The 26,964-nt window shown below is 40.7% G+C and overlaps 4 protein-coding genes across 6 annotated transcripts; 1 reads left to right on the plus strand and 3 right to left on the minus strand.

Annotated features, from left to right (window-relative positions):
* Window positions 1-20: 20 nt before the first annotated feature.
* Window positions 21-359, minus strand: Sf3b5 (splicing factor 3b subunit 5). Its single transcript, XM_018111680.3, has one exon. The coding sequence runs from the start codon at window positions 357-359 to the stop codon at window positions 102-104; it is 258 nt and encodes an 85-aa protein (XP_017967169.1). The 3' UTR covers window positions 21-101.
* Window positions 360-367: 8 nt separating this feature from the next.
* Window positions 368-2,421, plus strand: LOC108658980 (abasic site processing protein HMCES). Its single transcript, XM_018111674.3, has 4 exons — window positions 368-530; window positions 586-762; window positions 826-1,318; window positions 1,372-2,421. The coding sequence occupies exons 1-4, from the start codon at window positions 511-513 to the stop codon at window positions 1,765-1,767; spliced, it is 1,086 nt and encodes a 361-aa protein (XP_017967163.1). The 5' UTR covers window positions 368-510; the 3' UTR covers window positions 1,768-2,421.
* Window positions 586-5,559, minus strand: tgo (Aryl hydrocarbon receptor nuclear translocator homolog tgo). Of its 2 annotated transcripts, none has more exons than XM_018111662.3 (2): window positions 5,404-5,559; window positions 586-5,161 (listed from the first exon to the last, which is right to left on the minus strand). In XM_018111662.3, exon 2 carries the CDS (start codon window positions 4,974-4,976, stop codon window positions 3,018-3,020), a length of 1,959 nt encoding a protein of 652 aa, XP_017967151.1. In that variant the 5' UTR covers window positions 4,977-5,161; window positions 5,404-5,559; the 3' UTR covers window positions 586-3,017. The 2 variants fall into 2 exon arrangements, with proteins under 2 accessions (XP_017967151.1, XP_089115683.1); XM_089259557.1 differs by having other exon boundaries at window positions 5,313-5,472.
* A 285-nt stretch (window positions 5,560-5,844) lies between these two features.
* neur (E3 ubiquitin-protein ligase neur) lies at window positions 5,845-26,883 on the minus strand. 2 transcript variants are annotated; one of them, XM_018111658.3, is made up of 3 exons: window positions 26,595-26,883; window positions 8,093-9,867; window positions 5,845-7,711 (listed from the first exon to the last, which is right to left on the minus strand). In XM_018111658.3, exons 1-3 carry the CDS (start codon window positions 26,617-26,619, stop codon window positions 7,460-7,462), a joined length of 2,052 nt encoding a protein of 683 aa, XP_017967147.1. In that variant the 5' UTR covers window positions 26,620-26,883; the 3' UTR covers window positions 5,845-7,459. The 2 variants fall into 2 exon arrangements, with proteins under 2 accessions (XP_017967147.1, XP_017967146.1); XM_018111657.3 differs by lacking the exon at window positions 26,595-26,883 and adding an exon at window positions 19,396-19,920.
* Window positions 26,884-26,964: the final 81 nt, after the last annotated feature.

Below are 26,964 nucleotides of genomic sequence, written 5' to 3' on the forward strand. Positions count from 1 at the left end.
ATCAATACTCAAAAACATACTTGTTATTCCAGCCCTATTTTATTTAACTAGACGCTGCGTGGTTTTAATACATTTAATATTTTTGTTTTAATAATTATTGCTTAATCCTCAAGTTTTTCTGGAGGCGGTCCACAAGGCTGCAGCATTCGCTCCATTAAATTAAATCGTACTCGCGCTTTTGATTCGTTCTCAGCGATGGCAAAGTAATTTAGCATATCATAATGTCCCATATAGCTAGCCAGTGAGTCGCGATGTTGATTGGTAAGCCACTCAAACTTTGTGGTATCCGCGTGTCCAGTACCAATATATTTACTCTGAAGATGCTCCAATTGACTGTGTATATTATAACGTTCGCCCATTTTTTGCAGCAAACTAAAATTTGATGCTATACGCCAAAAGCCGTGTTCGTTCAGTGGTGGTGTTTAATGATGTACTGAACTAGCTCGTTTGAACAGAGCGAACGAATGGAACGACTGCTAACAAACTGTTATTGCGCTGTAAATAAACAAAATGTGTGGTCGAACTTGTTTGTAAGTAATTCGTATTGACTTTAAACTAAATTGTTATTAAAGATTTTCTGTGCAGAACACTTGATCCGGATCAGGTAATATGCGCATGCAAATACCCTCCACACAATGAAGTGAAAGACAAAAAGGAAATCAAGCAGGAATTCGTAACACCCGAATGGCGCGCAGAGTTCAATTTGGGAAGGCATTATCATGCCTCGTATAACATAGCGCCTACAGATATAACACCCGTTATGTAGGTTGGCCTTAACTAATGACTTATGGTGAGCAGACATAAATTTGTTGATCATCTTTCCAGTGTCTCTGCGGCTCATTTCAGTGAGGCTAAGGATCAACAATCTGCCCGTGTTGTTATGCCCATGATGTGGGGCATGATCCCCGCCTGGCACAAGGGCGACTATCGTAAGCATGGGCTAACCACAAACAACTGTCGGCTGGAGCACTTGATGGACTCAAAACTGTATCGCGGCCCGTTTAAGCGCGGTCAGCGCTGTGTTGTTGTATGTGAAGGTTTCTACGAATGGCAAACAACAAAACCAGCGAAGCCATCGGATCGAGAGGCATATTTGGTCTACGCGCCACAGGAGTCGGACGTGAAGATTTATGACAAAAGCACATGGTCGCCGGCAAATGTGAAACTATTGCGTATGGCTGGTCTATTCGATGTATGGCAGGACGAGAGCGGCGACAAAATGTATAGCTACAGTATCATTACATTCCAATCTAGCAAGATTATGTCCTGGATGCACTACCGCATGCCAGCGATTCTCGAAACAGAGCAGCAAATGAATGTGAGTAACTTTGTAATAATTTCATTTATTTCTAATCAGAATTTCCTTTTTAGGACTGGTTGAATTTTAAGCATGTGAGTGATTCTCAAGCCTTGGCTGCTCTGCGTCCTGCTACGGCATTGGAGTGGCATCGCGTTGGTAAATTGGTTAACAATTCGCGGAACAAAAGCGATGAATGCAACAAGCCATTTGAGTTGGGCGCCAAGCCGGAAAAGCCAAAAGGCATGTTGGCCTGGCTAACTGGCAGCAAGCCACAGCAACAAAAACAGAAACACAAATCCACCTCCACAGTAAAGGAGCAGCCCCAGCAGAATACCAACATCGATGCCATCAAACGCAGTCCAACTTCACCGCATGCTCAAAACGCCGCCAAGCGGCCACGTTGCGACATAATTAAGACAGGAGAGAGCGCTGATATTACGGTCAAAGCAGAGCCAGCTGACTGTTAAAATTGAACTATGAAATTAAGCTGATCTAATAATGAAAATGTAAAGCATAAATTTAAGAATTGTTTTTCATAGTATTTAAAATTTATTTGCATTAAAAACCAAAAGATTTGTTCTCATTACCCAATTCTATTACATAAGTATGTATATAGCATTTTCTTTTTTGCTTAATTACAAAGGCTTAGCATATAAAAATTGATTTAAATTTGTTGTTCTCTTAATTTGTTTGCCATACGCTTTATTCGCTAATTTGTGTGTCTAAAACTATAAAATGGAAATAGTATGTATGTAATGCGTCAATTTGTAGCTGCCATGTTATTTTATCCGCGACTGTTCAAAGTTAAGCTTGCACTTTTTAGCAAATTTGTCGGAAAAAATGGAAATTAAGCAATTATTCTTTTCAGTATGTGCACTTGAACTGCTTTTCCGCATGAAAAATACATAGCAAAAACTGAGCGACAACAAAAAATTGGTGTCAATGTTGCAGCGCAATATGCGAATGTGTTAGTGTGTGTGGATAAGAGACGAAGAGCGCGGCCAATTGTTTGTGTATGTGTGTGTGTTTGTATGCCAGTGCTTACAATTAGAATTGTGTTGTTTATTAGTCTAGAAATTACACTTGTAAGTATTTAATTATGTATATATGTATGTATATATTTATAAAAATTGTGTTCATTTGTTCGTTAATGAACTTTGCAATTTGCATAATGAGTGTCGTTGATTTACAGCTATTTCAAATACTTTTACACTGCTTGGCAGAGGCAGAGGCAGGGGTCTTGTCTCTGAATATGTTTGTATGTGTGTCTGTTATGTGCGGATTGGCGGCTTTTCATGTGGAAGCAAGCAATGATATCGATATCGAGAGCGTGTACGGTACGTGACTACCGTTATGTACCTAAGTGCCTATTTACGAGATTACAATTTCATTTGTTTCGCTTTATATCTTCTGACTTGAAGCGTTTGTACATAGGCAATATGTATTTGTATGCTGGCTAAAATATTTCAACAATTTTGTAGAAAATGTTTCTCTTATAGATTGCACTTGAAAAATAATTAAAAACTGAGCTTTGTGTCGACAACTGGAGATTAGCGCGTGTCACGAGCAAATACGATTGGCTTTGAAAATTGGAATTTGCAAAATATTAATACTAAAAATTACGGAGTAAGACACGCGCTCATCCCTACCAGAAGGAGTTCCGAATAATGTAGGTTTAAGAGAGAGAAATAGAGATATGGAGGGATTCGCATTACATTCACTCGAATTGCGTGCTAAACATGTTAATATTTAGATCCTCAAATGTTGTTGTAGCGCTGTGATCGAGCATCTGCAGCATGTCTGAGAACTCCTGACCCTGAGGCTGCTGTGCGCCCCCTGCAACGGCGGCGCCTGGATGCGCATGCGTATGTGCATGTGGATGATGAGCATGCGGATGCGGATGCGGATGGGGATGCGGATGCGCCGGATGTGATGCCGCTGCATTCTGCCAATCCCAAGGTGTTGCCGTTGGTGCCGTTTGATAAGCCGAAGCCTGTTGCTGCTGTTGTTGACGTTGTTGCTGCTGCTGCTGTTGTTGTTGTTGCTGCTGCTGTCCATTGCCGGCACTGAGCTGCGTGTAGGTGGGGCCACTCGGGGAGCGGGCCGGACTGCTCTGCTGATAGGCTGGATACCCCTCGGTGGCAGTGGGTTGCGGCTGCTGCTGCGCGGCCATAGGACGTGCGCCCCAGGCATTAGGCGTGGGCGAAGTGCCCGACTTGGGCAGCTTGGCCAGAGGTGAGGGACCGCCGCCACCTCCACCTGTTGCCGCTCCATACGGTGAGTGCGTAGCATCGTAGCTATAAGCCACCGGTGTATTCTGCGCCGAAGCGGGTCGCGGCGGGGGCGCCTGCATATGCATCTGATAGATGCCTGCATCGCCGCCAGTTGGCGTAATCTCACGTCGAGGCGGCTGCAGTGTATAATCCACACCCGGCGCCTGTACATAGACATGTTGCTGCTGCTCCACCTGCTGCTGTTGCTGCTGCTGCTGCTCGGGAGTGGCGCCATGGAGGGTCTTCCCGGAGCTATTCGTGCACACAATGTACTCCACCTCATCTGTGTAGGGATTGAGGAACGCATAGGCCTGGGTGCGCAGCCAAACGAACTCGGAGCTCTTGGCCCGCGCACGATACAGCAGCGAGAACATTTGTCCCTTCTGCTTGAGCACCTGGTCGAAGCTCTCCTTCATGTGGCTCTGGTCCTCCGGGTGAAAGAAGTCGTAGCAGATTTTGCCCAACAGCTCGGTGGGCGTATAGCCGAGGATGTGCAGCACACGCTGGTCAACAAACGTAAATTTACCATCTAGGGCGTGGCGTGTGATGAACTCGCTCTGGTTGTTGCTGCCGGTCATATCATTGGCCGCCGTTGAGGTTACTTGCAGTCGGCCAATGGCCACCAGGCAGCAGTGGGACGCCATGTCGTCCACGTCACGTTCCATGTGAACATTGGGAAACATATCCGTGGGTGGCCAGTTCTTGATATAGCCTGTGCAGTGGACCACAGCATAATTGGATCCATCACGGGAAGGGCCCAGCGAATTGCGTTGCTTCAGGCGGTTCAAATGTCCAGAGACCATAGCATCGGGATTGACGTTGCCAACGCGCATGCGACAGATGAAGCCACGACGGGCTCCCATGCTTAAACGCATACTGGACTGATGGCCCTCCTTCTTGACAGTGCCCGACTTCAGATCGAGAATGCGACCCGCATTCTGGGATTCCTGCGTGGACAGCTGTTCGCGTATCTTGTCCCTATCGTCTGGATGAATGTGCTCGTACAGGCTGGTGCCGTACCAATCGCTTTGTGTGTAGTTGAGTACCGGAGTCACTGAGTCAGAGACATAAATCACCCGACCCGAATCGCAGGAGACGACAAATAGGAAACCATCGGCTGCCTCCAGGATTAAATGCTTCAGTTCCTGGTCTGTGAGGAAGGAGGGCTTGTAGGTGCCATCGCTGCTGGTGTTTCCAGTCCCGCGCAGCGCCTTCATGTGAGCCACTGCCATGCGCAGGATGGTCAGCTTGTCGGGCTTGCGTGCTAACGCGCTGCAGGTAGGCACCATGTCTGAGAGTTCCGTTATGTACGCGGTCATTTTGTTGCGACGGCGTCGTTCGATTTCACAGTGATTCTCGCGGCTAGCAAAGCGCTCCTTGTCCTGTATGTTGGCATCGTCCATGATCCGAATACTTAATTAGCACACTCTTTCACTCGATGTATACGTCTTATGTGTGTCTGCTTGTATGTGTTTTTGTTTGTGTGTGTTGGTCGGTGTATTTATGAGCACTTCTCTTGGTTTTGCTTTGCCCTGCTGTTCGCTTTCTTTATGTGGGTCGCTTTGCCGCGACGGCCCAGCGCACGGTTCTGAAAAATGATTCGTGAGTTGAGGGAGGGTTTAGTATTTTGTCTACGTTTGCCACTGTATATGTGAGTGCATGTGTGTGTGTATACAAGTGTATATGGACAGTTTTTGGAAACACACAACGAATCAAGTATATATATAAGCAATTTCTACATTGTTCACCAAACACTATGTAAATTAGTTTATGTTTATCACTTTCTGGCGCTACTGATGAAAGTTTTCACCAAATTTCATTGCGTATTACCAAATTTTCTTCCACGAATTGCACACACACGATAAAATCTAAAACTGTTTACTGTGTGCTGTGTGACCGCAGCAGACATAAATACCGAAATGTCGATTAACCTATCGCGGTTTCCCAACTTTGTGGTGCTGCCACACGATTTAAAATATATCGATACTTCTTAATGTACATAAAGTATCGCAAGAAATCGATGCCCCTAATACGCAACGTAAATTCAAATATAAATAAACTCCACCAACACAACTATTATCAAAGAAACCCAGTCATTGTTATTAAATAAAACTTCTCATGAATTTAAATGTTCTTGTTAAGTATTTAATGGTATTACAGCATTGCATTGTCTTACATATTTCATATATAGTTTCATAAATACATTGTTTATTCATAACTAGGCATTGTTCCATTTCATTCAATTTCGAAATAGTACAAGTTTTTTAAAAAAATTAAATTTAATTATCAATAGTGGCAATAACATATGTCTCATTTTTCCATCTGAAATTCATCTTTCTTATAACAAAAATAGTTCAGTAGCTTCTGCTACATTTAGCAAAATTCTTTGTTTCATTTCCTATTTATTTATTTTTTGCTTTTGTTTCAATTCATGTTTTTAATACAATCTTAGGTAAAGTTTAGTTTATATTTGTTCTGGTTGGTAGTCAGTGTTTTGTGAGTGTGTTAATTAATTATTGGCAATTCTCTAACTGCATGTTTTCATTATCCTTTTAGATTATATATGATAATTTATATCCATTTCTCATAAATATTTATTTTTTCAAGCAAAGTCTTTTGTTCTATGTTGGTTTCTGTTTTATTTTTTGTTTAAAACTGTGCACTACTTAATGATAGTTCTCATAAAATGCATCTCCTTAAAATTGCAAAGCGTGCGTTGTTTTTTAATCTTATAAACTTTTTTCCAAGTGAAATCGTCTTTTCTACTAAACTTCAGCATAATTCGTTGACTAGAAATTAACTTAAGTACTTATAGATTAAACTTAATTGAAATATTTTGTTTTGTCTATTTTGGTGCAAAATCAACATTTTTCCTTAATATTTTGTGGTTAATATAATTTTTGTTTTTCATTTGGTGTTTTTTAGGTGTGATTTTTTCAAGTATTATTTATATAAAATATTTTATTTTAGTTTTAGTTGACGGCAGAGTTTTGGTTCTTCTATGTATACTATGTGCTCATTAAGGTTCTCATTGTGCATTTTTTCCAGTTGCTGCAAACTTAATTCAATTTTTTCATCTATATTTAAATCTTAACAATTTCATATAATAATCCAAAACATTTAGCACCAAACTGATTCAAATAAAAAATATAATATATATTAAGTTGATTTCGGTTTTCACTTTTTTGCACAAAAATTTGGAAATTTCGTTCGAAAATCATACGAAAATTTGCAACAACTCTTTCAATTCGTCAATGCCAATGAAACTAAGAGCTATATAAAAATACTTTGGTTTTTTAAATTTATGTAACATTCTAATACATCGCAATTGAATTCTTTAAAAAAATTTAATAATTATATATATATATTTAAATTAGGTTGAAACAAATCTTTAGCACTTAGCATTAAAATCACAAAAAATTAAATATATATAGATATATACGTATATATTCACTAATCATATTTGTAGAGCTAATATTAAGCATAAATAAAGTCATAGTATTTTTTTCTTTTTGCAGTTTCTTAAAGTTTTTCTTATAAATATTTGCAAAAATATTGATATCAGCTATCAGTTAATTGTTTCAGGTTGTAGTTTTGTAATATCAAAACTAGTTGCTAATACTAAGCAGTTTTTTTTTTGTTTTTTAATTTTAAAAACTTTTGTGTTGAATTTTTTAAGATTTTTGTAGTATATAAAATATTAAATTGATTTCTGTATGGTTTTTTTTTATGCTTATTTTGAATGCGAGTTCTAAGTTAGGAAATTGCTGCGTCTTTTGAAGAGAAAATGCATCGCTTTGTTATTTTTCGTCTGTTTAGTGAGTGTGCTTTCTTGATGGATGTTCAAAGTGTATTTGTTTAATTTTTCTTTATTTTTGCTTTTTTTCTAAGTGGTGTAAGTGCGAATGACATCGCGAATCACCGCTCGACAGAGCGGACATTGTCCACCTCCAACGCCACGCCACTGCTCGATGGCGCAATCGTAGCACATGCACATGTGCCCGCACATGTAGAGCACCGAATCGATGGGATTCTCGTAGCAAATCGTGCACTCGGCACTAGAGTCGGTGCTCTGCTGATCGCTGAGGCTGTCCTTCCATTTGCTGCCATTCAATGTGTTTGTGCTTTGGGCAACGGGCTGCAAGGCGAGAAAGAAAATTTATTTAGTATTTTATATAATTAAAAATTGTTATTAAAATGTCTTTGAATAAGCGCAGTTCATCAGCTATTCAAATCACTTCAGTGGGAATATGATGCAGCCAACTTAGCTTTTTGTGTGTGCTGCCAGAAAGCAACAATTATAAGTGTGACCAAATATTAATAGGATAAATATGCATAATTATATATGAGACTTTTCTGTTTGATGGATAAACGGAACAGCAACATTTGAAAAAGTAAACTTTTTATAAAAAGTAAATGCAGAAATATTAAACTGAGAATTGACAGTCTCATATTGATAAAATTGATACCCTTTTCTTCTACATATTTATTTTAGCTAGTTGCGATGTATTCAACTCACCTCAATGTATTGCTGGCTGCTGGTAGTGCTGATCAAGGTACCGCTAGAGCAGGCGCCGGCTAGAATGCCGCTGCTGCTAACAGTGGTCGCTGTCGGGCCGACCTGTCGAGCTGTTAGCTGGCCATTGAGATCGTGCGAGCTGTTGGCTGGGGGCAGATTGACGACGAGCACGGTGCCGCCGCCGTTTGGCTGGATTTGCAGGATGTCGCCGTTGGAGGGCATGCTGATCATGCGGCTGCCATTGCCGTTGCCATTGGTGGCCAAGGTGCTCGTCGACTGGGTAACATTCAATTGCATTTTGGATGCGCCCATCAGCTGTGTGGCATTCAGGCTGTTCAGCGACTCCGTCATGGGCAGCATGCGTGAGCTGGAGGCATTTGTGGAGGAAGCGACGACAGCGGCAGCAGCACAAGCACCAGCTGCGCCCAACTGCGGCTGCGAGGGATAGGCCACCATATTGGGCAGCTGCTGACGGAACATGCGCAGCGATTGCGTCGAGCCATACACATCGAGGAAGGCCCACAGCTGGAGGGATTGATCCACGTGCATGACAACCACAGCTGGCCCATTGTTCTTGCTGATGCTGACCTCGCCATTGGGCGCCACAAAGAAGGCAATCTCATCGCCACGCTGCGGCGCCGCAGCAATGTCCTTGCTGACCACCCAATATTCGGGGCGATCGAGCAGAAAATCAGAATCGTTGGGCAAATCGTTTGGCTGCAGCAGCGCCGGATTGCAGGAGGTAAGGCCCAGCGCCAGAGCGCCCACATACATCTGTTCGGTCTTGAGCACCTGGACAATCAGCTTCTCGCCAATGCGAATGGGTCGCGCCGTGAACACATAGCCCTGGCAGAAGTCCGACTCGGTGCGCGAGGCAATGAAGCGATCGTGCGACAGCCGCACATTCCGACCCTTGGTAATGTGGAAGGGCACGGGTATCAGGCGTCCATTGGCGTTATAGCGCAACGGTGGCAAGCCATTCGCCAGATCGTGCTCCACAATGCCGGCGGCTGTGCCGGCCAGATGCAGCGACTGCAGCGATGGCATCACATGTCGTTCCAGTTCGTGGTCCGCCACGATGCCGGAACCGCCGCCTGGCAGCGAACGACGCGATTGCTGCAGTGGATGGTGTGCGGAGAGCTGTTGCTGTGGCAGCTGTTGTTGTTGCTGTTGCTGTTGCTGCTGCTGTTGTTGTTGCAGTTGCTGATGTGCCAGCTGCTGTGGCAACTGCTGCTGCTGCTGCTGGGTTTGGTACATATAAATGCGTGCATCCAGAAACTCAATGCCCGTGCAATTGCCATAGATGTCGATCACAGTCCAGAGCATGCCGCGCGTATCGATGCCCGATAGAATGACGCCCTTCTCCTCATTGTTGATGCCATAGATGACATCGCCGGCATTGTTCACATAGTAGTACAGAATGTTGTCCTTCTCGCAGTATTGCTCGTGCAGCGCCTTGGCCCAGAAGCCAGGACGATTTGTGAGATCGGGACACGCGTACTTGGGCAATGCGCCCTCCAGCGAGGCCGGATCGTTGCTGGTGAAACCGAATCGAATGCCTCCGTTCCAATTGTTCGAAATCTCTGCAAACTTCACACAAATGCGCTCATTGATGCGCACCGGACGTGCCGAGAAGGTGATGGCACGGCAGAAGCTCTCAAAGCGACGCGCCAGCGTGCCATCTCTCGAGATGCGTATATTGTCGCCGTGCACCGTATGGAATTGCAAAGGCGGCAGATTATTTGGACCCGGGCAGGAGGAGGGCGAGCGGCGAACTGCAAATAAAGTGGAGAAATGTTGGGATGAGTAAAGAATCGAAGAACGGTAGAAAATCAGGATGAAGTAAGAGATTTCAGTTTACTGGTAAAAAAGCTTAATTCAACTGATTAAATGAATAATGAAGCCCCTAAGTTTGAACAAAAATGCCCATCAATAAGTATAATCTGTTATTTCTAAAGCTTAAAACTTATATAAATAAAGGTTTTGTTTCTTATATTAAGACTCCATCTGAGATTCCATCAACAAGCCAGGAAATGTATTTGATAACTCTGCCAAACACTTGAGCATTTCGTCACATATGATTTTCGTACCTTTCTCTGGAACTCGCTGCACTTGAACTCTTCCGAGAAATTCGTGCAGCGACAGCTGCTATAAATTCTCTCAGCTCGTATCGAACGTTGATCGAAAAGCTATTTCATAAAATTGTCAATCCAAAAACAGGAGAAAAAAAAAAAGTGGAATAAAGAGTTCAATAATCTGCGCCCACATCAAAGTCACGTGCTGCGCGATCTGACTCTTAGGGGTACGTCTGCATGTCGAAGGGGTTAATGCCTCTTGTTTGAGGGGCTACTGTTAAAGAGTTTTGTAATATGAGAACTAGCACATGGGCTTAGGAATCCATACGCTTCGTTGAATGTCTCAGCCGAGGGAGAAGAGAGAGGGAGAGATAAAGAAAGAAAGAGGGAGGTGTAAAGAGAGAGAGGGGGAGGAAGTGTGTGTGCAGTCAAATGAAAATGCTTGAAGTCTACCTGCGCGAGCTACTAAGTATATTTTTCTATGACTCCATGTAACTCGAGAGCTCAGCTGCTATTTGCTATAAAAATCTATCTGGGAATTGTAACTGTTGTTGAAGTTAGGTAAGAGAAGGTTGCCAGATCGTCAGCTCAAATAACTTTTAGATGGTATAATAACAATTTTGATGGGAGACACTTGAGACTAAATCATAAAACTTTGACATGAGGATTAAATGCAACTGGTAATTAGATTGATTACACTGGAATGGCAACATGAAGCTACATCTGAGCAACTTTTATCTTCTGAAAAATCCGCAAGTTAAATAGCCAACACCTTTAGCCTTTGTAGCTGCGTGTTAAATGACATGTTAACTTCAATCGACTGTTCATCAACGAAATTGATTAAACACCTTTTCTACATCGCATAGCCTTCCGACTGATTGTCACAATTAATGCACATGGAGAGCCCTTGAGAGCGATAGCAGCTGCAAGACAAATTACCAGACGAACAGTAAAAACTGTGCCTCAAGTTGGTTGCGATAATAATGAGGATTCAGGTATTTCTGGGCGACAGGTTCGAGGCTTTGGGGCATATGGAATGCGGCGGAATGCCAGACAACAGTTGCCTCTGAGATCGCAAGATGAGAGGAGAGACGAACGCCGCAGCAGCAGCAGCAGCAGCAGCAGCCGCAGCAAATGCGACAGCAGGACAATGAAGCGGACAGACGGCAGACTGATTACCATGTTGATACGCGGCGCGTGGCACCGTCTCAACAATGGCTCAAAGACGGCGTGAGCGAGAGAGGGATGGAGATTGCAGTTGGTGGAGTGACAGAGAGGCACGCACAACAGGCGGTCGCACAGCGTCTTGAAGGATCCATTTGGGCATTATTTGATCAGGCGGCATGTGGCAGCTGCTCGTGCCTCGGCGAGGCAGCTGCACCGAGACAGGTAAAACAACCCTCGCTGAGTGCAGCTAAGGGTAGCAAAGCGATCAACAAGGGTTGCTAGAGAACACCAAAATACACAGAAAGAAAAAAGAAACGGCAGATGTTCAAATTACGAAAAGCGAACAAAAAATTTGGACACTAAGCTAGAGACAGAGGCAAAGTATCTCTGTCGAGGGTTGAAATACGATGCGTTCGTTGCCCCGAATGAAATAGGGGTGAGACTTGAAGAGCGAGCGAGATAGAGAGATAGGGGGAGAAAGTGGTAGCTGCATAAAGGCAGACAAATCTGTGACTGTCGAGACCCAAAGAGCAGAAACTTGTGCGCTTCCGGCGCAGCCAGGAAGTCGAGCTCAAAGGAAGCAACAGCCGCAGCCGCAGCAGCAGCAGCAGCAGCTCAACTTCCGCTTAGCTGAGAGCAGCTCAAGGGAAGACGAAGAAAAAGAAGAACAAGCTGAAGTGGCGGCAGCAGACCAGTTCAAAATAATGCCAAAGATCTGGCAGCTAGGCCAACAGCTACATGAGCATAGAATGCATTGCATCAATATTTATGAACGAGGAAGTCGGAAATCACGTTTTGCGCTGCATTTGCTGCTGTTGCTGCTTCTTCTTCATCGTGGCTACGTGTATTGGGGCTTATTAGCTGCAGGATGTCGCCTGGCGGCGGCGGCGGCAACAACTGCGACGCCTACTTTTTGCCCAGACACAGACAGACAGACATACATAGAAAGAGAGCGAGAGAGAGGGAGAGAGTGAGACATGCAGACAAAGCCCAGACCTCAGTAGTCGAGACATCGTCGACATGAATGAAATACTCGTAATATCATGTCTTCTTGTTATCGTTTTTCCCCTGTATTCTGTTGGAGCCAACGCTTAAATCAAACGGTTAACGGGCTACGCGACGATCATTTCAATTAGCTGGCAACTTTGGTCAATTAATTAGCTGGCCGCTCAATTGGTAAACGGAGTTGGGTTCATGACGGCTGGGCTAATTCTATTAGCAATGCCGGATGGAAAATGATCAACTGCTGATCACTAATTATCATGGGGCTGAAGGACTACTGAATCGAATCAACTGAAGCAAACGCAATGTAGATCGTCTGTGGGATCTTATGGACAGTCAATTGATCATGGAGTGGGTCGACTCTAGATAGAGCGTAATTATACACATTTATAGATAATACAATTACCGACACCTACAAATATTCATATCAGCTGATTATCGCAAATACAGATAAGTATATTAGTTTAGTTCCAATGTTGATACAGCTGACTAACAGATAATCCATTAAAACATAGGGTATGTAATAAGAACGCAAATAAGATAAGAATGAATCAAAATAATTGATCGTGCATGTAAAATCTTTACTTCTGTGAAATCAGTTGGACTTATCATATGGAAATCACATAGACCTATCGAAATTTCGGTTTTATTGACGTGATTACAGATGATCATATATGTATGTATCAGTCGGCAGTCAGCGTTAATGATCCACACAAATCCAAAAGTATCATAATATATGTATGTGTTTTGTATATCTGATCGCTGCAATTTGAATATTTCTTTTGGTTTCAATTAGTTTTTTGCTCTCATCATCAGCTCGGCACAAATTGGGCAATCTGATGCGCACATTACAATCATTCAGGGACCGCTGTACAAGTTCAGAGAGCTTTTTGGCGTTTTGCCGACGTCTTTCCGTTGGCGAAAAACCGAACCGTGCCAAGCCGAAAACGAAGCGAACGACCTGCCAAACGATCGCAGGCAAATTTTCGTACACTTTTTTTTTTGGCTAAAGGAAAAACCTGATTTACCGTTGAGTGCAGACGCGTCTCAAACATTTCCCACGCTGGCCGTGAGCAAAAAGTAAAAAAATTCCCACGACTCCAAATTTGTATATATAGGAGATATCTATATATATATATAAAGTAGATGCTTGACTATTTTCGGCTAAAAAAAACCTGTAACAAGCTACAATAATTGCAACTGCAGCATCGATGAGTAAACTCTCAAAGGGGCAGCCACAGCTGCGGGTGGAAAATAGACAAAGACAAAAAACATATACATATATATGAGAAAATCATGCAGGTGTCATAAAAATAGCTGAGGTAGCACTCAAATTGCTTAGATGGCCCATTGTGGGCCAACTTCATGTAACAGATCAACGATGAAGATCACAAGACTGACGGAGTAAATTGATCGTTTGGAATCATTTGTGTGTGTGGGGCTGAGTGATCATTAGATTGGAATTTGAAGTGCCTTGAAGACTTTTTAAGTGCTCTACAAGCCATAACGCGGTCATAATAACAATATGATTTATAATAAGCTAATACATAATGATACATATATTTAAGTGAGCTTTCGTTAGCTACGAGAAGACTTGAGAATATGAATTAATATAGCCGTAGCATGAAAAACATTTATGTATATATCTTTAAATAAAAGCTCTAAACCGCTTTGAGAGCGAGTCAAGTAAAACATTTTCTACTGATAAATCAATTTACGCCTTAGAGCAAATAACTTTTGTAAGCTTGCATTCTTTATCATGAATGCGTGCAGTTGTACAGTTACATATATTTTATTATATGCTAATTTGCTGTCCCTCATAAATGGCGCAATTAATTAACATAAATCAACGCTGATTTGTTGCACACACAAGAATTTCGCATAGAGTCCAATATGGAAGTTGTTGTTTTTTTTTTATGGGTGTGAGAATTGCTTGACAAGTGGCAACACTGGCCGCACAAGTCTGCCCACAAATTGAGTTATGCGCTGCCCACGCAATGTGCATTTTCTTCTAACTAATTTTCCCGGTAATAGGTGTGCGTTAGGTTAGTTGTATGTATGTATGTGTGTGTGTGTGTGTGGGTTCGGGGCGTCTAAAATGAGAGTTAATATGTGGGCTTTTAGTTGGACAAGCCTACAAGTCGAAGCTTAAGCGAAAGCCACACGCCATTGAAGAGTTCACCCACTCAAAAGCTGAGTTCATCTAGCAGCTCTGTCAATTGACCACTAATACTAACGCAGCGCCAACGTGGGCCGCACCAATTGATATACTTTGAAATCGATCTACACAAACGCCGCCGCCGCTGCCGCCGCCGCTGCCGCCCGCACGCCTTTACTTTAATTGTCAAGCATTTCCGGCAATAATTAAAGAGGCCTTCGCGTTAATTGTTGCCACACGTTCCACATTGCCAACGCACGTGGGCAACAATGACAATGTAAGCCGACACGTGACCTATAACCTATGACAAAACAACAACAGCAAAACCGGTGCGTAGGCCGGCAGCGCCAAATACAAATTGCTGCTTTCTAACAGTGAGTGAAAGAGAGAGAGCGAACAACTTGTTGCTGTTTTTCATTTTTGATGCATGCATAACCACTGTTCTACTGTTTTACTTTTGGTACATGCAAAACCGCTTCCGCTCTGCCGCAGCGGAAGCCACTAAAGCGTCAGACCAATTACACATACTCGCACTCTCTGCCGTCCTCTTCCTTCCATCTCTCATTCTCTTTCAGTCTGTCTGGGCGAGCAGGCTGCCCGCTCTAACACAATGCAACTTCAGAAGCCGTAAAAGCACAAATGAGCAAATTGACCATAGAGAACGGGCAAATAAAATATAATAAAGAACAAGAAATAATTGCGCAATAAACGGCCGACGATAGCCGAGGGCCGGCGAGAGGTCAAAACTATTGAGTGTTGTTATTGTTGTTGCGCTATTGCTGTTTCTGTTGCTGCTGCAGTCGTACAATGCACTTTTTTTTATGCGATTAAGCGAAATCTGATGACGCTGCCATGGGATGCATGACAAAGTCATGTGCGTGAGTATGTGTGTGAAAGAGTCAAAGCGCGATAGCTTAAACGGTGGCATTGTTTGAATGTGCGCAACAGTTAAATTTCCCTTAAGCGAAATTTCCCTTGCCAACGCGACAGAGGGAACAAACAGTGCATTGGTAAAAAGTTCCTGCTTGCTTGGCTTCAGCTAAAAATATTGATCACACCTCAAGGGTTCAATGACTGTCATAACATTGCCTCAATCTATCACACACACTGTCGCATTTTTATATAATTAGCTGCTGCCACGAGGGTGTCCAAGTCAAATTTTACATGGTTTATTTTTACAAGTCGCGCTGTTTATGAATCTTGTCTGCTGTTGTGTTTATGGAAATTTGTGTGCATGTTGTAGGTGGCGGCGTTAGGGGATAGAAGGGGCTTTTTGGCTGTTTTCTATATGCGCAGCGAAGCATGCGACCCCTGGCAAGAAGCAGCGCAACGCTCAAAATAGCAAGTGGAGCCCCGTTTCAGTTGAAGAAATGTACATACATACATACATGCATATGTATATAAAGTATGAAAATAACATAAACTATGTATACTCGAAAAAGATAAGATGGCGGACTTGGCTCTCTTCCGTTTCGTTTTGTTGTTGTTTATCGAAGCGTTGCAATTGTTGCTACGTTTGATGAGAAAGGGCTAGCGAACAGTTACATGCACACTCACACATACATATTGCATTTCCTCACACATATGCGAGAAGCCGGCGCACTTGACTGCACAGCAGCGTCGCAACCTCTGCTTGTCTACAATTCTCTTAGACCACTTCAGCTGCTGCTGCTGCTGCCTCTTAGTAATTAAATCACTCAAGCGCAACAAGAGCGAAAGAGATAGATGGGCATAAGCACGCGTATAATAGACCGAGACAACTGAAGAGCTTACACATCATTATGAAATTATAACAATGCATTTGAGTAGATAACAATGCAAGTGGATTTTTATTGTTTATCACGTATTTATTACTTGGAAAAGCTTAACAACTTTACGAGCGTCTGCGATCGTTCTCTTTTAAGCACCGATTACGCCGCTTGGCATAAGCCCTTGGGAATTCGCATTGACATTGTTCTCCTAATTGGCATATTCTTTCCAGGTGTTCCATCATTCCAAAATTAGTTCAGCTAATAGGCGCAATATGTTAATTCTGTCAGTTTATTCATAATTATGCATAAAGCTAAACTGCGAACAGCTGCAAAAATAGCCGACAAATCTAGTTGAGCGAAATTGAATGAATAGCCAAGAGACCGAGCTTTATTAATATGCCAACGCCACAAGAAATGTATAAAAATGAAAACATGACAGCGAAACAAGAATACGAGCCCAAAATAAAAACCCAATCGATGAACGGCTGAATGTGGATATTTTTTTGGACAACCCGTAGGTAGGTAACTATCTATCTATCTCTTGATTTATCAGCCCTGTTGGCCGACCGGGGCGTAGATAATTGCTCTGCGTTGCCTTTTGCGTGTGTTCATGCCCGAGAGAAGAAGGAATGGAAGGCAGCTGTCCCGCATCTTGGCCGCCTTACCTGTTGCTACCTGGCCAGCTGTGTTGCGACACCCAAGACAGTTTTATCTATGTATCTATGGGGTGTACAACTATTATCTATGTGTCTGGTAAACTGTTAACAATATTTCTTTGTAGATATATTCGGCTGTTGCAAGTCCCCAGCCGTCAGGCTGGTTCATTAACTGATAAACAATGGAGAGAAAACATTAAAACTACATACAATATAGGTCACTATGATAAATAATAAGACATGCTTTTTTAGAATATGCATTAATATCTTTCCTTTTAGCTAATTGAAGGGTTTCATTTGTTATGAAAGCTTTCGTTGGGAACATAAATAGCTGAAGGTTACGCAGGCTCTCTTTGAACGACGCTTACGCTCTCACGACGAGAAAGCATTTAAACATACAAAAGTGTGTGAGTATGTGTGTGTGTGTGTAAAGTAACAGTTGTAGTAGTTGAAAGTTCTACGTTTAACTCTCTTATCTGCTCAAATGGCTATCGGCTTGACCGCAAATAGCAAAAATATCTTTTTGTCCATGTATGTGTGTGTGCGTGTGCTGCACTGTCCGCAAGCTTTGAAGGATGACGCATGTGGGGCTCACTCTCACATGAGCTCATAGGCAAAGCAAACCAACAAAAATGAGCGAAGCAATTGAAAGTTGCGCGATTTTTATTTAACACACACACTTACATACATATGCAGAGGTACGTGCGTGCTTGGGGGAGTTTGAGAAGCACTGATGAGCAAATATTTGTCGGCGCGTAACAAATGAAGCCCACAGAATGCATTTGAAATTTGAGTGAAGTTGGCAGCGCCAGCAACAGCAATAGCAACAACAAAAGTAAACCGTGAGAAGCTCGAGTAAAAGCAGATAAACCAAAGCCAAAGCCAAAAGCAAAGACTTTGTCTATGGCATGCCAACAGGCAAACAGCAGAAGACATAACAACAACAACAACAACAATAAGCGCTAACAAAGTGTAATAGAGAAAAAAAACAAAGACAGCAACTACAATAATAATAACAACAACAAGCAGCTGATTCCAGGCAGCAGAAAAAAACAAAAACAAAGTAATTTCATTGATTACCGATACGCAGCGCAAATGCCGCACGTTCAAAACGAAATGGAATAAAATTGGATGTGGATGGGAAGAGTAAGAGGCAAGTCAAAAAACGCAGCTACAACTCGCCTCAAGCCGCCGGCCCCTCTCCATAACCTAGCTTTAAAGCTTGTCTTCTGCCTGCTCGTTTTTTGTTGTTGCTGTTGCTTTGCTTTACCTCTTTTACTTTGCCCAAGTTGCCGACGGCTAAAACGGCGCTTCGCGTACAAATCCAACCACAACAACAACGACAACACTCTGCAACTGCTGAATGGGGCATTTGGCCAGACTTGTTGGGTTAGTCGAGGGACCCAGGGGGGGTGTGGTGGCCAGTCGTAATGTATGCGTCATTGGCTTGGGGCTTGGTTTGGTATTTTTTTTCCCGTCTCATACTTCTTCTGCTGCTTCGCCTGCCGCCATAGAACAAAAGCTGAGAGAGTGCGCGAGCCAAGAGAGGCTTTTCCAGCTGCAGCAACAGCAATCAAAACAAAATGTCAAAAATTGAGCGCCGCAATCGCGGTGTTATATGTAAACATAACCGCGCCGTGTGCGATTACATATATATGTATAAAAATGTATATACATACTATATAAACATACATTTTGCTTGATTTGAGTTTGTTTATGGACTTTGCAATTTCTTGTTAGTTTTATTATTTTGTGTTGATGAGAGATCTACAGGCACTTCCGGCTAAGAATATTGAAAGGAAGTTGGCAGGCTCTAAAAGAACTGAAAGCTGATTTGATGCATTAAAGAGAAATTTAGGAGATAGTTGAGTAACTAAATGTATTTTAATCTAATTTCTGCTTTTGAATTTAGCACAACTAGATTAAATAGATTAGTTATAGATAGATTAAAAATGTTAAATGTTTAACTGGAAATGGCATATATTATTTCGTGTGAATTAATATTCTAGGAACTAAGAGAAGCAACGTTCTGTAGAAGCTTATCGCAGGCATAGCTGAGGCTCATCCGTTTAGAAAGAAAAGCAAAACATTATTAGATTTATGCCCTATGTAAAAAATAGAGTTTCCGAGTCTAATTTTAAACACACGCGACTTGGCTATTGTTTAAACAATCTCAAGAGGTTTTTGCTGTGAGTTTTATGACTGATCTTTTTATTTAGAGAGCAAAAAACGCTAATGTATTCAGAAACACGCTGCTGTTTATTGTTGTTTTTCTGACTTAAAATGTATTTATTTATCTTTGCCGCATTCATTAACAGCACACACGCACACACAGCCCCGCACATTTTAATATTATGTGGGAAATTTTTCAAGATATGCAAAAATGAATTCAAGTAGCTTTTGCCATGAATTATTTATATACATAGTTCAAAACAGATTTCTCGCACGCTGCAATTTAAATGAAGTAATGTTTTTTTTTTTTTTCTGTACTAACCGAGTCCAAAGCGTTTCTTGATTTTCTTCAGTAAATGCATTTTCTTTTTGCTGGACATTTTGTCCTTGGGACTCATCAAAAGTTCGCTGTTCTCCATTGCCAAAACGTGTGCAGCGGCCGCCGCGGCATTTAGTTGATGATGATGATTGTGCTGATGATGATGGAGTTGTTGTTGCTGCTGCTGCATATAGTTGACTGGTATATCCGACAGACCCATTTTGAACGGCTTTTTTTTTGTGAAAATTCGAACGAAAAACTAACGGACAAAATGCGCTAAAAGCTAAAAAGCAAGAACCAAAAACCTTGCGTGCTTTCAAACTTTTCTTTTTGTTTTATTTGGTACAGAGTTTATTAAACATTTAAAACATTTTGGTAATTTATTGTTGATTTGTGTATTGTTTGCAACGGTACAAACAAACGCGAACAAACAACAAACGCGAACGGAACGAAGACGAGACGGAACGAAGCGAAGCGAACGAACGTGTGCGCCAGCTTCAACGTTTATTTTCAAACTGAAACTTCTTTGCAGCGCCAGCCAACGGGCAAAGTAAAAAGGCTGCGCAGTCAGCGACGACGGCGGCGTCTACGGCGGCGTCAGCGCCAGCGTCAGCTGACTAGCGATGTACGCGTGAGCGCAAGAGCAACAAACCAATTGTCTCGCTCGTACTGAATCCTTGCTTCTCATAACAACTCGCATTTAATCCTTGAAGATCTGTTTCTCATAAACTTCTTATAAATATTGAAAATTTGAGTCTTCTGTATAAATAGTTAAGAGAAGGAGAGTAAAAGTTGTGCTTAAGCAAACTCATATTAATATCATTTACTGTGTGTAGCGGTTGCTCGTGCTTCTGTTACTTAGCTCAACTGCTATTGCGCACATCTCTAACTGAGAGGAAGAGCAGCGTGAGAGAGCGCGGCACAGGCAACAACACCGACGCAGCTCTACTTGCAGCTGTTTCTTATTTACTATGGTTTCGCTTTTGTGCCTGCTTTCGCGTGTATTGAACCTCCCTTATAATTTGCTCAATACTGTTGTTGTTGTTCCTGTTTGATCGTTGGTGCACCTTGATAGCCGAATGCAGTTGTTGTTGCTGCTGCTGCTGCTGCTGGCGGCTGTTCTAGGCCAGGTTTGTAAGCCGCCTGCATTTTGACCAAGCTGCTGCTCTTTTGCGCTGAGAAGACGCCTCTAACTGTTTTGCGGCACTTTTTTGGCCAAAGTTCAGTAAAGTTCAAGACAATTTTTTTTGCTTAGTACTCTGGGGCAATAAAAGGTCTGTTGGCTTCCCCCAGTTGAGTGTTAGTACGCCAAATTTTACTGGAATAGTGTGTAAACTTTTTTTTGCTTCTCTTTGTTATTTAATTTTTTGTTTTTAATTATTATGCGTTTCTGGCTATGGGGTTAAACCTAGTAAAGTTCATTTGGGAAAGTTGCTTTTGCTTAAAATAGTTTACAGTTTTCCAAACCAACAATTTAGTAATGAGATTTTCCAAAATCAAGTAAAGTATTTGGATAATCCAGAACTATTTTAAGACTACAACATTCTTATATATTAAGTATTCAAATTGGTTTAAATAAAATAATATAAATATAATAATTTATGATATGTTTTATTGTATAGCTTTCTTATCTCAATAATAATGAAAACTGAAATTCTGATTTTATATTTTCTCTTTTAAATTTTGATAAAAACATATCGCAATATTTACTAATGGTTGAGTGCTTTATATTGCATTCGCGTCAGAGCTTTGTGAAGTCCCACTGAGAATAGAGAATTGTAAAATCTATAATTGTAAATGTTTCTTATCGCTCGCCCAATCTAATCGATTAGATAATCAGACTCTCAAATGACTCTGATGAATCAGGGGAATGCCTTTGAAATTTTTAAGTTCCATATCAATAAATGTACATATATTCTGTAATATAAAGTAAAAAATTGACATGAGATCATCAAAGTAGTAAAACGAAATGCAACATTTTCGTTTGGCATTTACATTAAATGCTGGCTTAGAATAATTCTCTACAGATATTGATTGAAATTGGCAACGCACAGTACGGGGTTTAGAATAACTATAGAGCCACGGAAAACCGTATGACATCGGATAAACAATAGAACCTTGAACCCAATGGCCACAAAAAGGGAATGATGACAATTGTCAAGGCAAAAGACAAATGCCAAATAGAAGAAGCAGGCACAACGCGCAAGACGGAGAAGAAAAAGAGGGTAAGGAACCTTAAACCAGTCAGCAGATGTTTCCAAATGTTCGTGGGAGAGATCGACTGAACGAGCTCTATGGAGAGAAAGACAGAGAGAGAAGGAGAAGAACTATATAGATAGGGAGTATATTTTTGCCAATGGGGCCACACATATAAAAAAAATATTCTAAATTTAAGAATAAACTACTTTGAATATTGCACAGAGCAAAAAATACACAGAATTATCTCCCCCAGGCAGGCACAGAGAAACATATGGGGGCAGCTGCCGTTTGGGGGCTACTCCGTACACTTGGCAAAAATAAATCTATAGCATTTTTAGTTAAAATTCGCTGTGAAGTTTCTCAAAAAGTGAGTTACGTATTGGGTCTATAGGGTTTATATCAAATTAGTCTTTTGTATATTCGAACAGAAAACTTTACTTTGTATTACTTTCGTCTTTTACTAAACATATCAGCTCTTAAATAAAGCCAAAAATATATCAAATACTTTGAAAATCAAGCGGACTTATCCTTAAGATATTGTGGAGAACTTATCTATGAAAGCGGAGCAAATCAAAATCAAATTTGAGATAGTAAAGCCAGACACAAATTTCACATTCATTTGATGGAAATTTCATTTCGAAATTAGCCTCTACTCTATTTCGCTAAGTGTATGGGCGAAAATAAAAATATACTTTGCATATATGGTTAATATTATACATATGTGAGGCATGGTGGAGCCTTATCAGGGACAGACAACTGGCGCACGTCCGCCACGTGTTTGTCAAGCCTCAACAAAGACCCATGCGGAAACCCAATGCAGCGCCATGCATATGATCGTCATGTGAGTGCCGAAGCGTATGCGGGATAAGGGAGTTGAAAGAGGTAAAATTTACACCTGGTTTTTTATTTTTGGTCAGCGAGCAAACAAACAAACAGACTGAAAACCCCTTCCAATGCAAAATGCAGCCACAGATGCGAACGATCTGCACGATATATGTATGTATGTATATAGGTATATAGTTTTTGCTGGGGGTAGGTTTTTCGATTTCTGCACAACTTCTTGTTTGTGGTTCCTGTTTCGACAGCGTGTCCTTTTTCTGCTGCTCCTGCTGCTGTTGTTATTATTATTATTGTTGTTGTTGTTGTTGTTTTAGTTTTGGCCAGGCCCAGCGACAGCAGCTGTATTTCCTTGCATTTAAGATGGAACGCGCGCCTGCTGCCAGCCAGGATGCTGAATATGCATTTCCCACTTTAATATCAAAATTTAAATGCTTTCGCTGTCTGCCGGTCCGATTGTCTGACGGCCCGTTTCGTCCTTCTGTCTGTCTGCTGATCCTTTCCGATCGGGCGAATTGCATCTGCTGTCAACGTATGTAAAAGCATTCACCAGACATCGCTGTGGCCGGCAAAGCAATTATTATCCCTCATCAAGAGCATAGCATCGGCATCGCAGACAACAGTTGTCCACATATTTCATATGAGTAGAAAAAACAACAAAAAGAAACTAAGCAAAAAAGCAACCACAGGATCAGGCGTCTGCTAATGCGAATGTCCTTAAAGTGGAGTCTACCACATGAGCTTAAAGTTGCACTTCCGAGGCAGCAGCAGCTGTTTAGACTTTGCTTAGACTTCACTTTACCGCATCCAATCTCTGTGGAGGTCTCATTGCTTCAAAATGACTTAAAACAATACAGCACTAACACAATTTGTAAATGCAAATATGAATATATAAATTTTAGGTATCCTGAGTTCAGTTTATAAGCTATTGGAAAAAATGTTCGCGATTTTCTAATTCTTATATCAAAACTATATAGCATACAGTTTCTTCATAGATTAACAATCATTACATATTATCATTTACTTATATTGCTATTGTAATTGATATGATTTCTACAAAATTTGGGATCACCTAGAGTAACAAGATCTTAGAAGTACCATCCTGAAGATCTTAGCCATGAAATATTTGCTTCAACGCAGCCAGATTAGATTTATTATTACTTTGCTAACAATTAGCTGAAAAATAGTTATATTAGTCTTTTAAATACTAACGATACATTTTTATTATGTTTTTTTTTTTTAATACAAATAATTTATTTCGCCTTCTGTCTACAGTAAAGTAAAGTTCTCATATCACATTTTACAGCAATAAAACAATATAATGTTTATCTAAATGATGTTAAAAAAAAACTCAGCATGAGCAGGAAAATGGAAATATTAACAATAGCCTTCACAGACAACTAATTGGAACGTAAAATAGATATACAAGTTCTTTATTAAATTGTTTCCCAACTAAATTAAATCGAAATTGACCCCAGCAATAGATTGCCAGAAAAGTAGTTCCGTTTCATTAGAATATTATATTAAATGATGGGTTCAAGTGGTTAGATAAGTTAGCCATAGATATGATAGAGTAGAGTCTTTAAACTTCAATGGTAAACTGGGCATGAAAAGCGTTTTAATGAATGTTATCGCAAGCTAATCGCTTTATTATATAATTTAATAAACCCTGTTCAAAGACAAGGTAGAAACGCGCGGGGAAGTCAAAATTTCATTTAAGCAACATAAATATTTGATATTATTTCTGCCTATCAACGAAACACCTGGATAAGCGCAGCTGTAAATGGTAAGGAAAACCTCATTCGTTTATCGTCGAACTCAGATCAATCGAATCGAACGGAACTCTGGAGACGAAATGTGTAACAAATATCCCAAAGAAAATTGTTGCCCGATGCGTGTTTAATTAGAAAACGACATATGCAAAGGATCTCGAGGATCACATATGACGGAGAGAAAGAGAGAGAACATAGCAACTGTTGTGTATTGTATATAAATATAGAAAACTAATCCAGTCTTGCGCAAGGAAACGAAAGAAAGAATTTTACGCAAACACTTGAGAGCGACGGCAGCAGCAGGCATTACACTGCGAGAAACTTGTGTGTATGTATACAAAATCTTATGTTAAAAACAAGGTTTCTTAACCTTTCAATTAAAAAAATATAATACGTTTTATTTAATTTACTTTGTTAAAAATAAAAAAATATTAAATTAAAATTATAAAAAATATAAAGGTAAATTACAATCAAATAACTGTAGAAATTATAAAACATTGAATTAAATAATTAAACCAAGAAAATACCAATTAAATTGACTTTAAGCAACTACAAATAAAATTCCATGTAAGTAAAAATTTTCCTGGCTGTGTACACACATGTTTATATACTATGCATAGGAAACAGTCTACATATAAAATTGATCCTTTTTGGGCGCTGCATACCTGCGCTGCGACTGCGACTGCAGCAGTTGTGCAGCTTGGCGGGACAGGACAGGAGTTATATGCGTATATATACTAGGTGAGGGTGAAACCGATCAAAATCTAGCGTTTTTTGTTCTTGTTTGCACGCCGTCACTTCCTTTAGCAGGCGAGACGCAGGCGCATCCGCATACGCTAATCAAATATCAGAAACGAAACATCCCGAAAATACCCGCCAAAATACACAGCGCGAAAAATCAACATATGTGAAGGGAGCGGGAATAAATGGGAAATGTAAGCCTTGTGGCCCGTTAGGAAATGTGGAAAACTCGCGTATTCGGCAAGTCATATTTGTAGATCGATGCCCAGCGATTCCTTGCCAGCCTTGTTTATGGAATCTTTCAAAATTTTGTATGGAAAAACTCGCGTATTTGCCAAGTCATATATAAAGTTGATACCACGTGAGATCTGGCTGCGATCCTAGTCCATTATGCTGGCTCTTTGTTTCGGCCAGGGTCAATATGCAGTGCCGTTTTTTCTACCTGTCTGCGCTCTGAGTTTCTTTTACTTTTTCACTTATTGGGTTTTCCATTGTCCTTCGCAGTCCTTTGCTTTTCTACGTTTTCCTACAAGCTGCTTTGTAAGAAATCATTGCCATAAACTCAATAATTTATTGTCTACCGGCTGCAAAGAAATCAAAACTATTTACTGCTACTGCTATAGAGTAACCCAAGTAGAGTAACATCGCAGGTAACTGGACTTGGCACCTGTAACTTTAAATCCTTGCATTACGTCAATGTTCGCGCCCATCTATTATTAAAAAAAATCTGTTTGCATAGCCGTGTGAGAGTTTTTCCACACTACTTCAGATTTTTGACTTTCCGTACCTCTAAGCTGCTTAAGGATTTGATGTCCTTATTGCATTGAGACTGGTTATACCTTTTGGTAAATGCAATAAAGGATACTTCCACGCATTGTGCAGGTGTTTTGTTAGGTAAAAAGGTGTCTTTGTCGCTATAAGCCATACATAAGTATCTCATTTAATTCAGTTCAAAAATAATCGCTGCAATTATTAGTCCCTTTTCAAGGGGCTCCATTCTATAAATTATAGTTGAAATATTAATCTCATACTGAATAGTTGCTATACATTCATAAATCTTTAGTTAAGCCAGATATTGGAAGCTAAGTACAGAAGATTTTATATAGACAGAGAAACTCATAAATTTAATGGACATTTATATTCCCATAATTTTTTATATTAACCGAGTCAAAGTTGTGTATAAGTATTAAAATTCTTGTGTACATATATTGTTGATTTCTTTATAAACTCATTCAAAAAGGAATCAACAAGATTTTCATCAAGTAATTTTGAAAAAAAAGCAAATAGCGCGGGTATCTGAAATTAGCGCTGCCACCTTTTTATTTGGTTTCAAATAATAGCTTTTGAAAACTATCGGCAGCACAATAGAGTGTCATCGCTAAGGCAAACAGCTGTTACAGTGCGCGTGTATGGGGCTGAAAGAAGGTCACAAACCCCATTGGAATGCGGCAGGCAACTCCAATTGCCAAATGATTGCACATTAAATAATCAAATGACTACATATACAATGTATCGTCAATATATTTATAGACTTCTCTTAGGCTGCCCACATGCACCTAACCTGCTATATAAATAGGCAAACAACATGCCCCACACGGTTACCCAGTATTAATAATGCACTATGTAAATAAATTACAGATTCACTTGACTTACCTATTTTACCCGCCGACTGTCCCATTCTTAATGTATTTAATGCACTTTACACATTAGTAACTAATGATTAGATTATTTTGGTATAAATTTCCACACAGCATTCATAAACATTTGCGATTCAACAAACACAAATTGGCGTATGCACATATACAAATTGACCGTATAATGAGGCGTTCTGTTGTACATTTTATGTTTACATTATTATACAATTGGATATTTTGGATTTTTTTATCTTTGGGGCCACATTTTTCTTGTATTTTGTTTGGCTGCCGGCAGATCAATTCGATATAACCATATGGCTGATTCACAATAGACTGACAAATATATCGATTACTTATGTTGTGTGGCAACGCTTAAGTGCCGTGCTATC

This window comes from Drosophila navojoa, chromosome 2 (assembly GCF_054131105.1).
Source record: "Drosophila navojoa isolate 15081-1374.11 chromosome 2, UAZ_NAV_1.0, whole genome shotgun sequence".
NCBI classification, from domain to species: domain Eukaryota; kingdom Metazoa; phylum Arthropoda; class Insecta; order Diptera; family Drosophilidae; genus Drosophila; species Drosophila navojoa.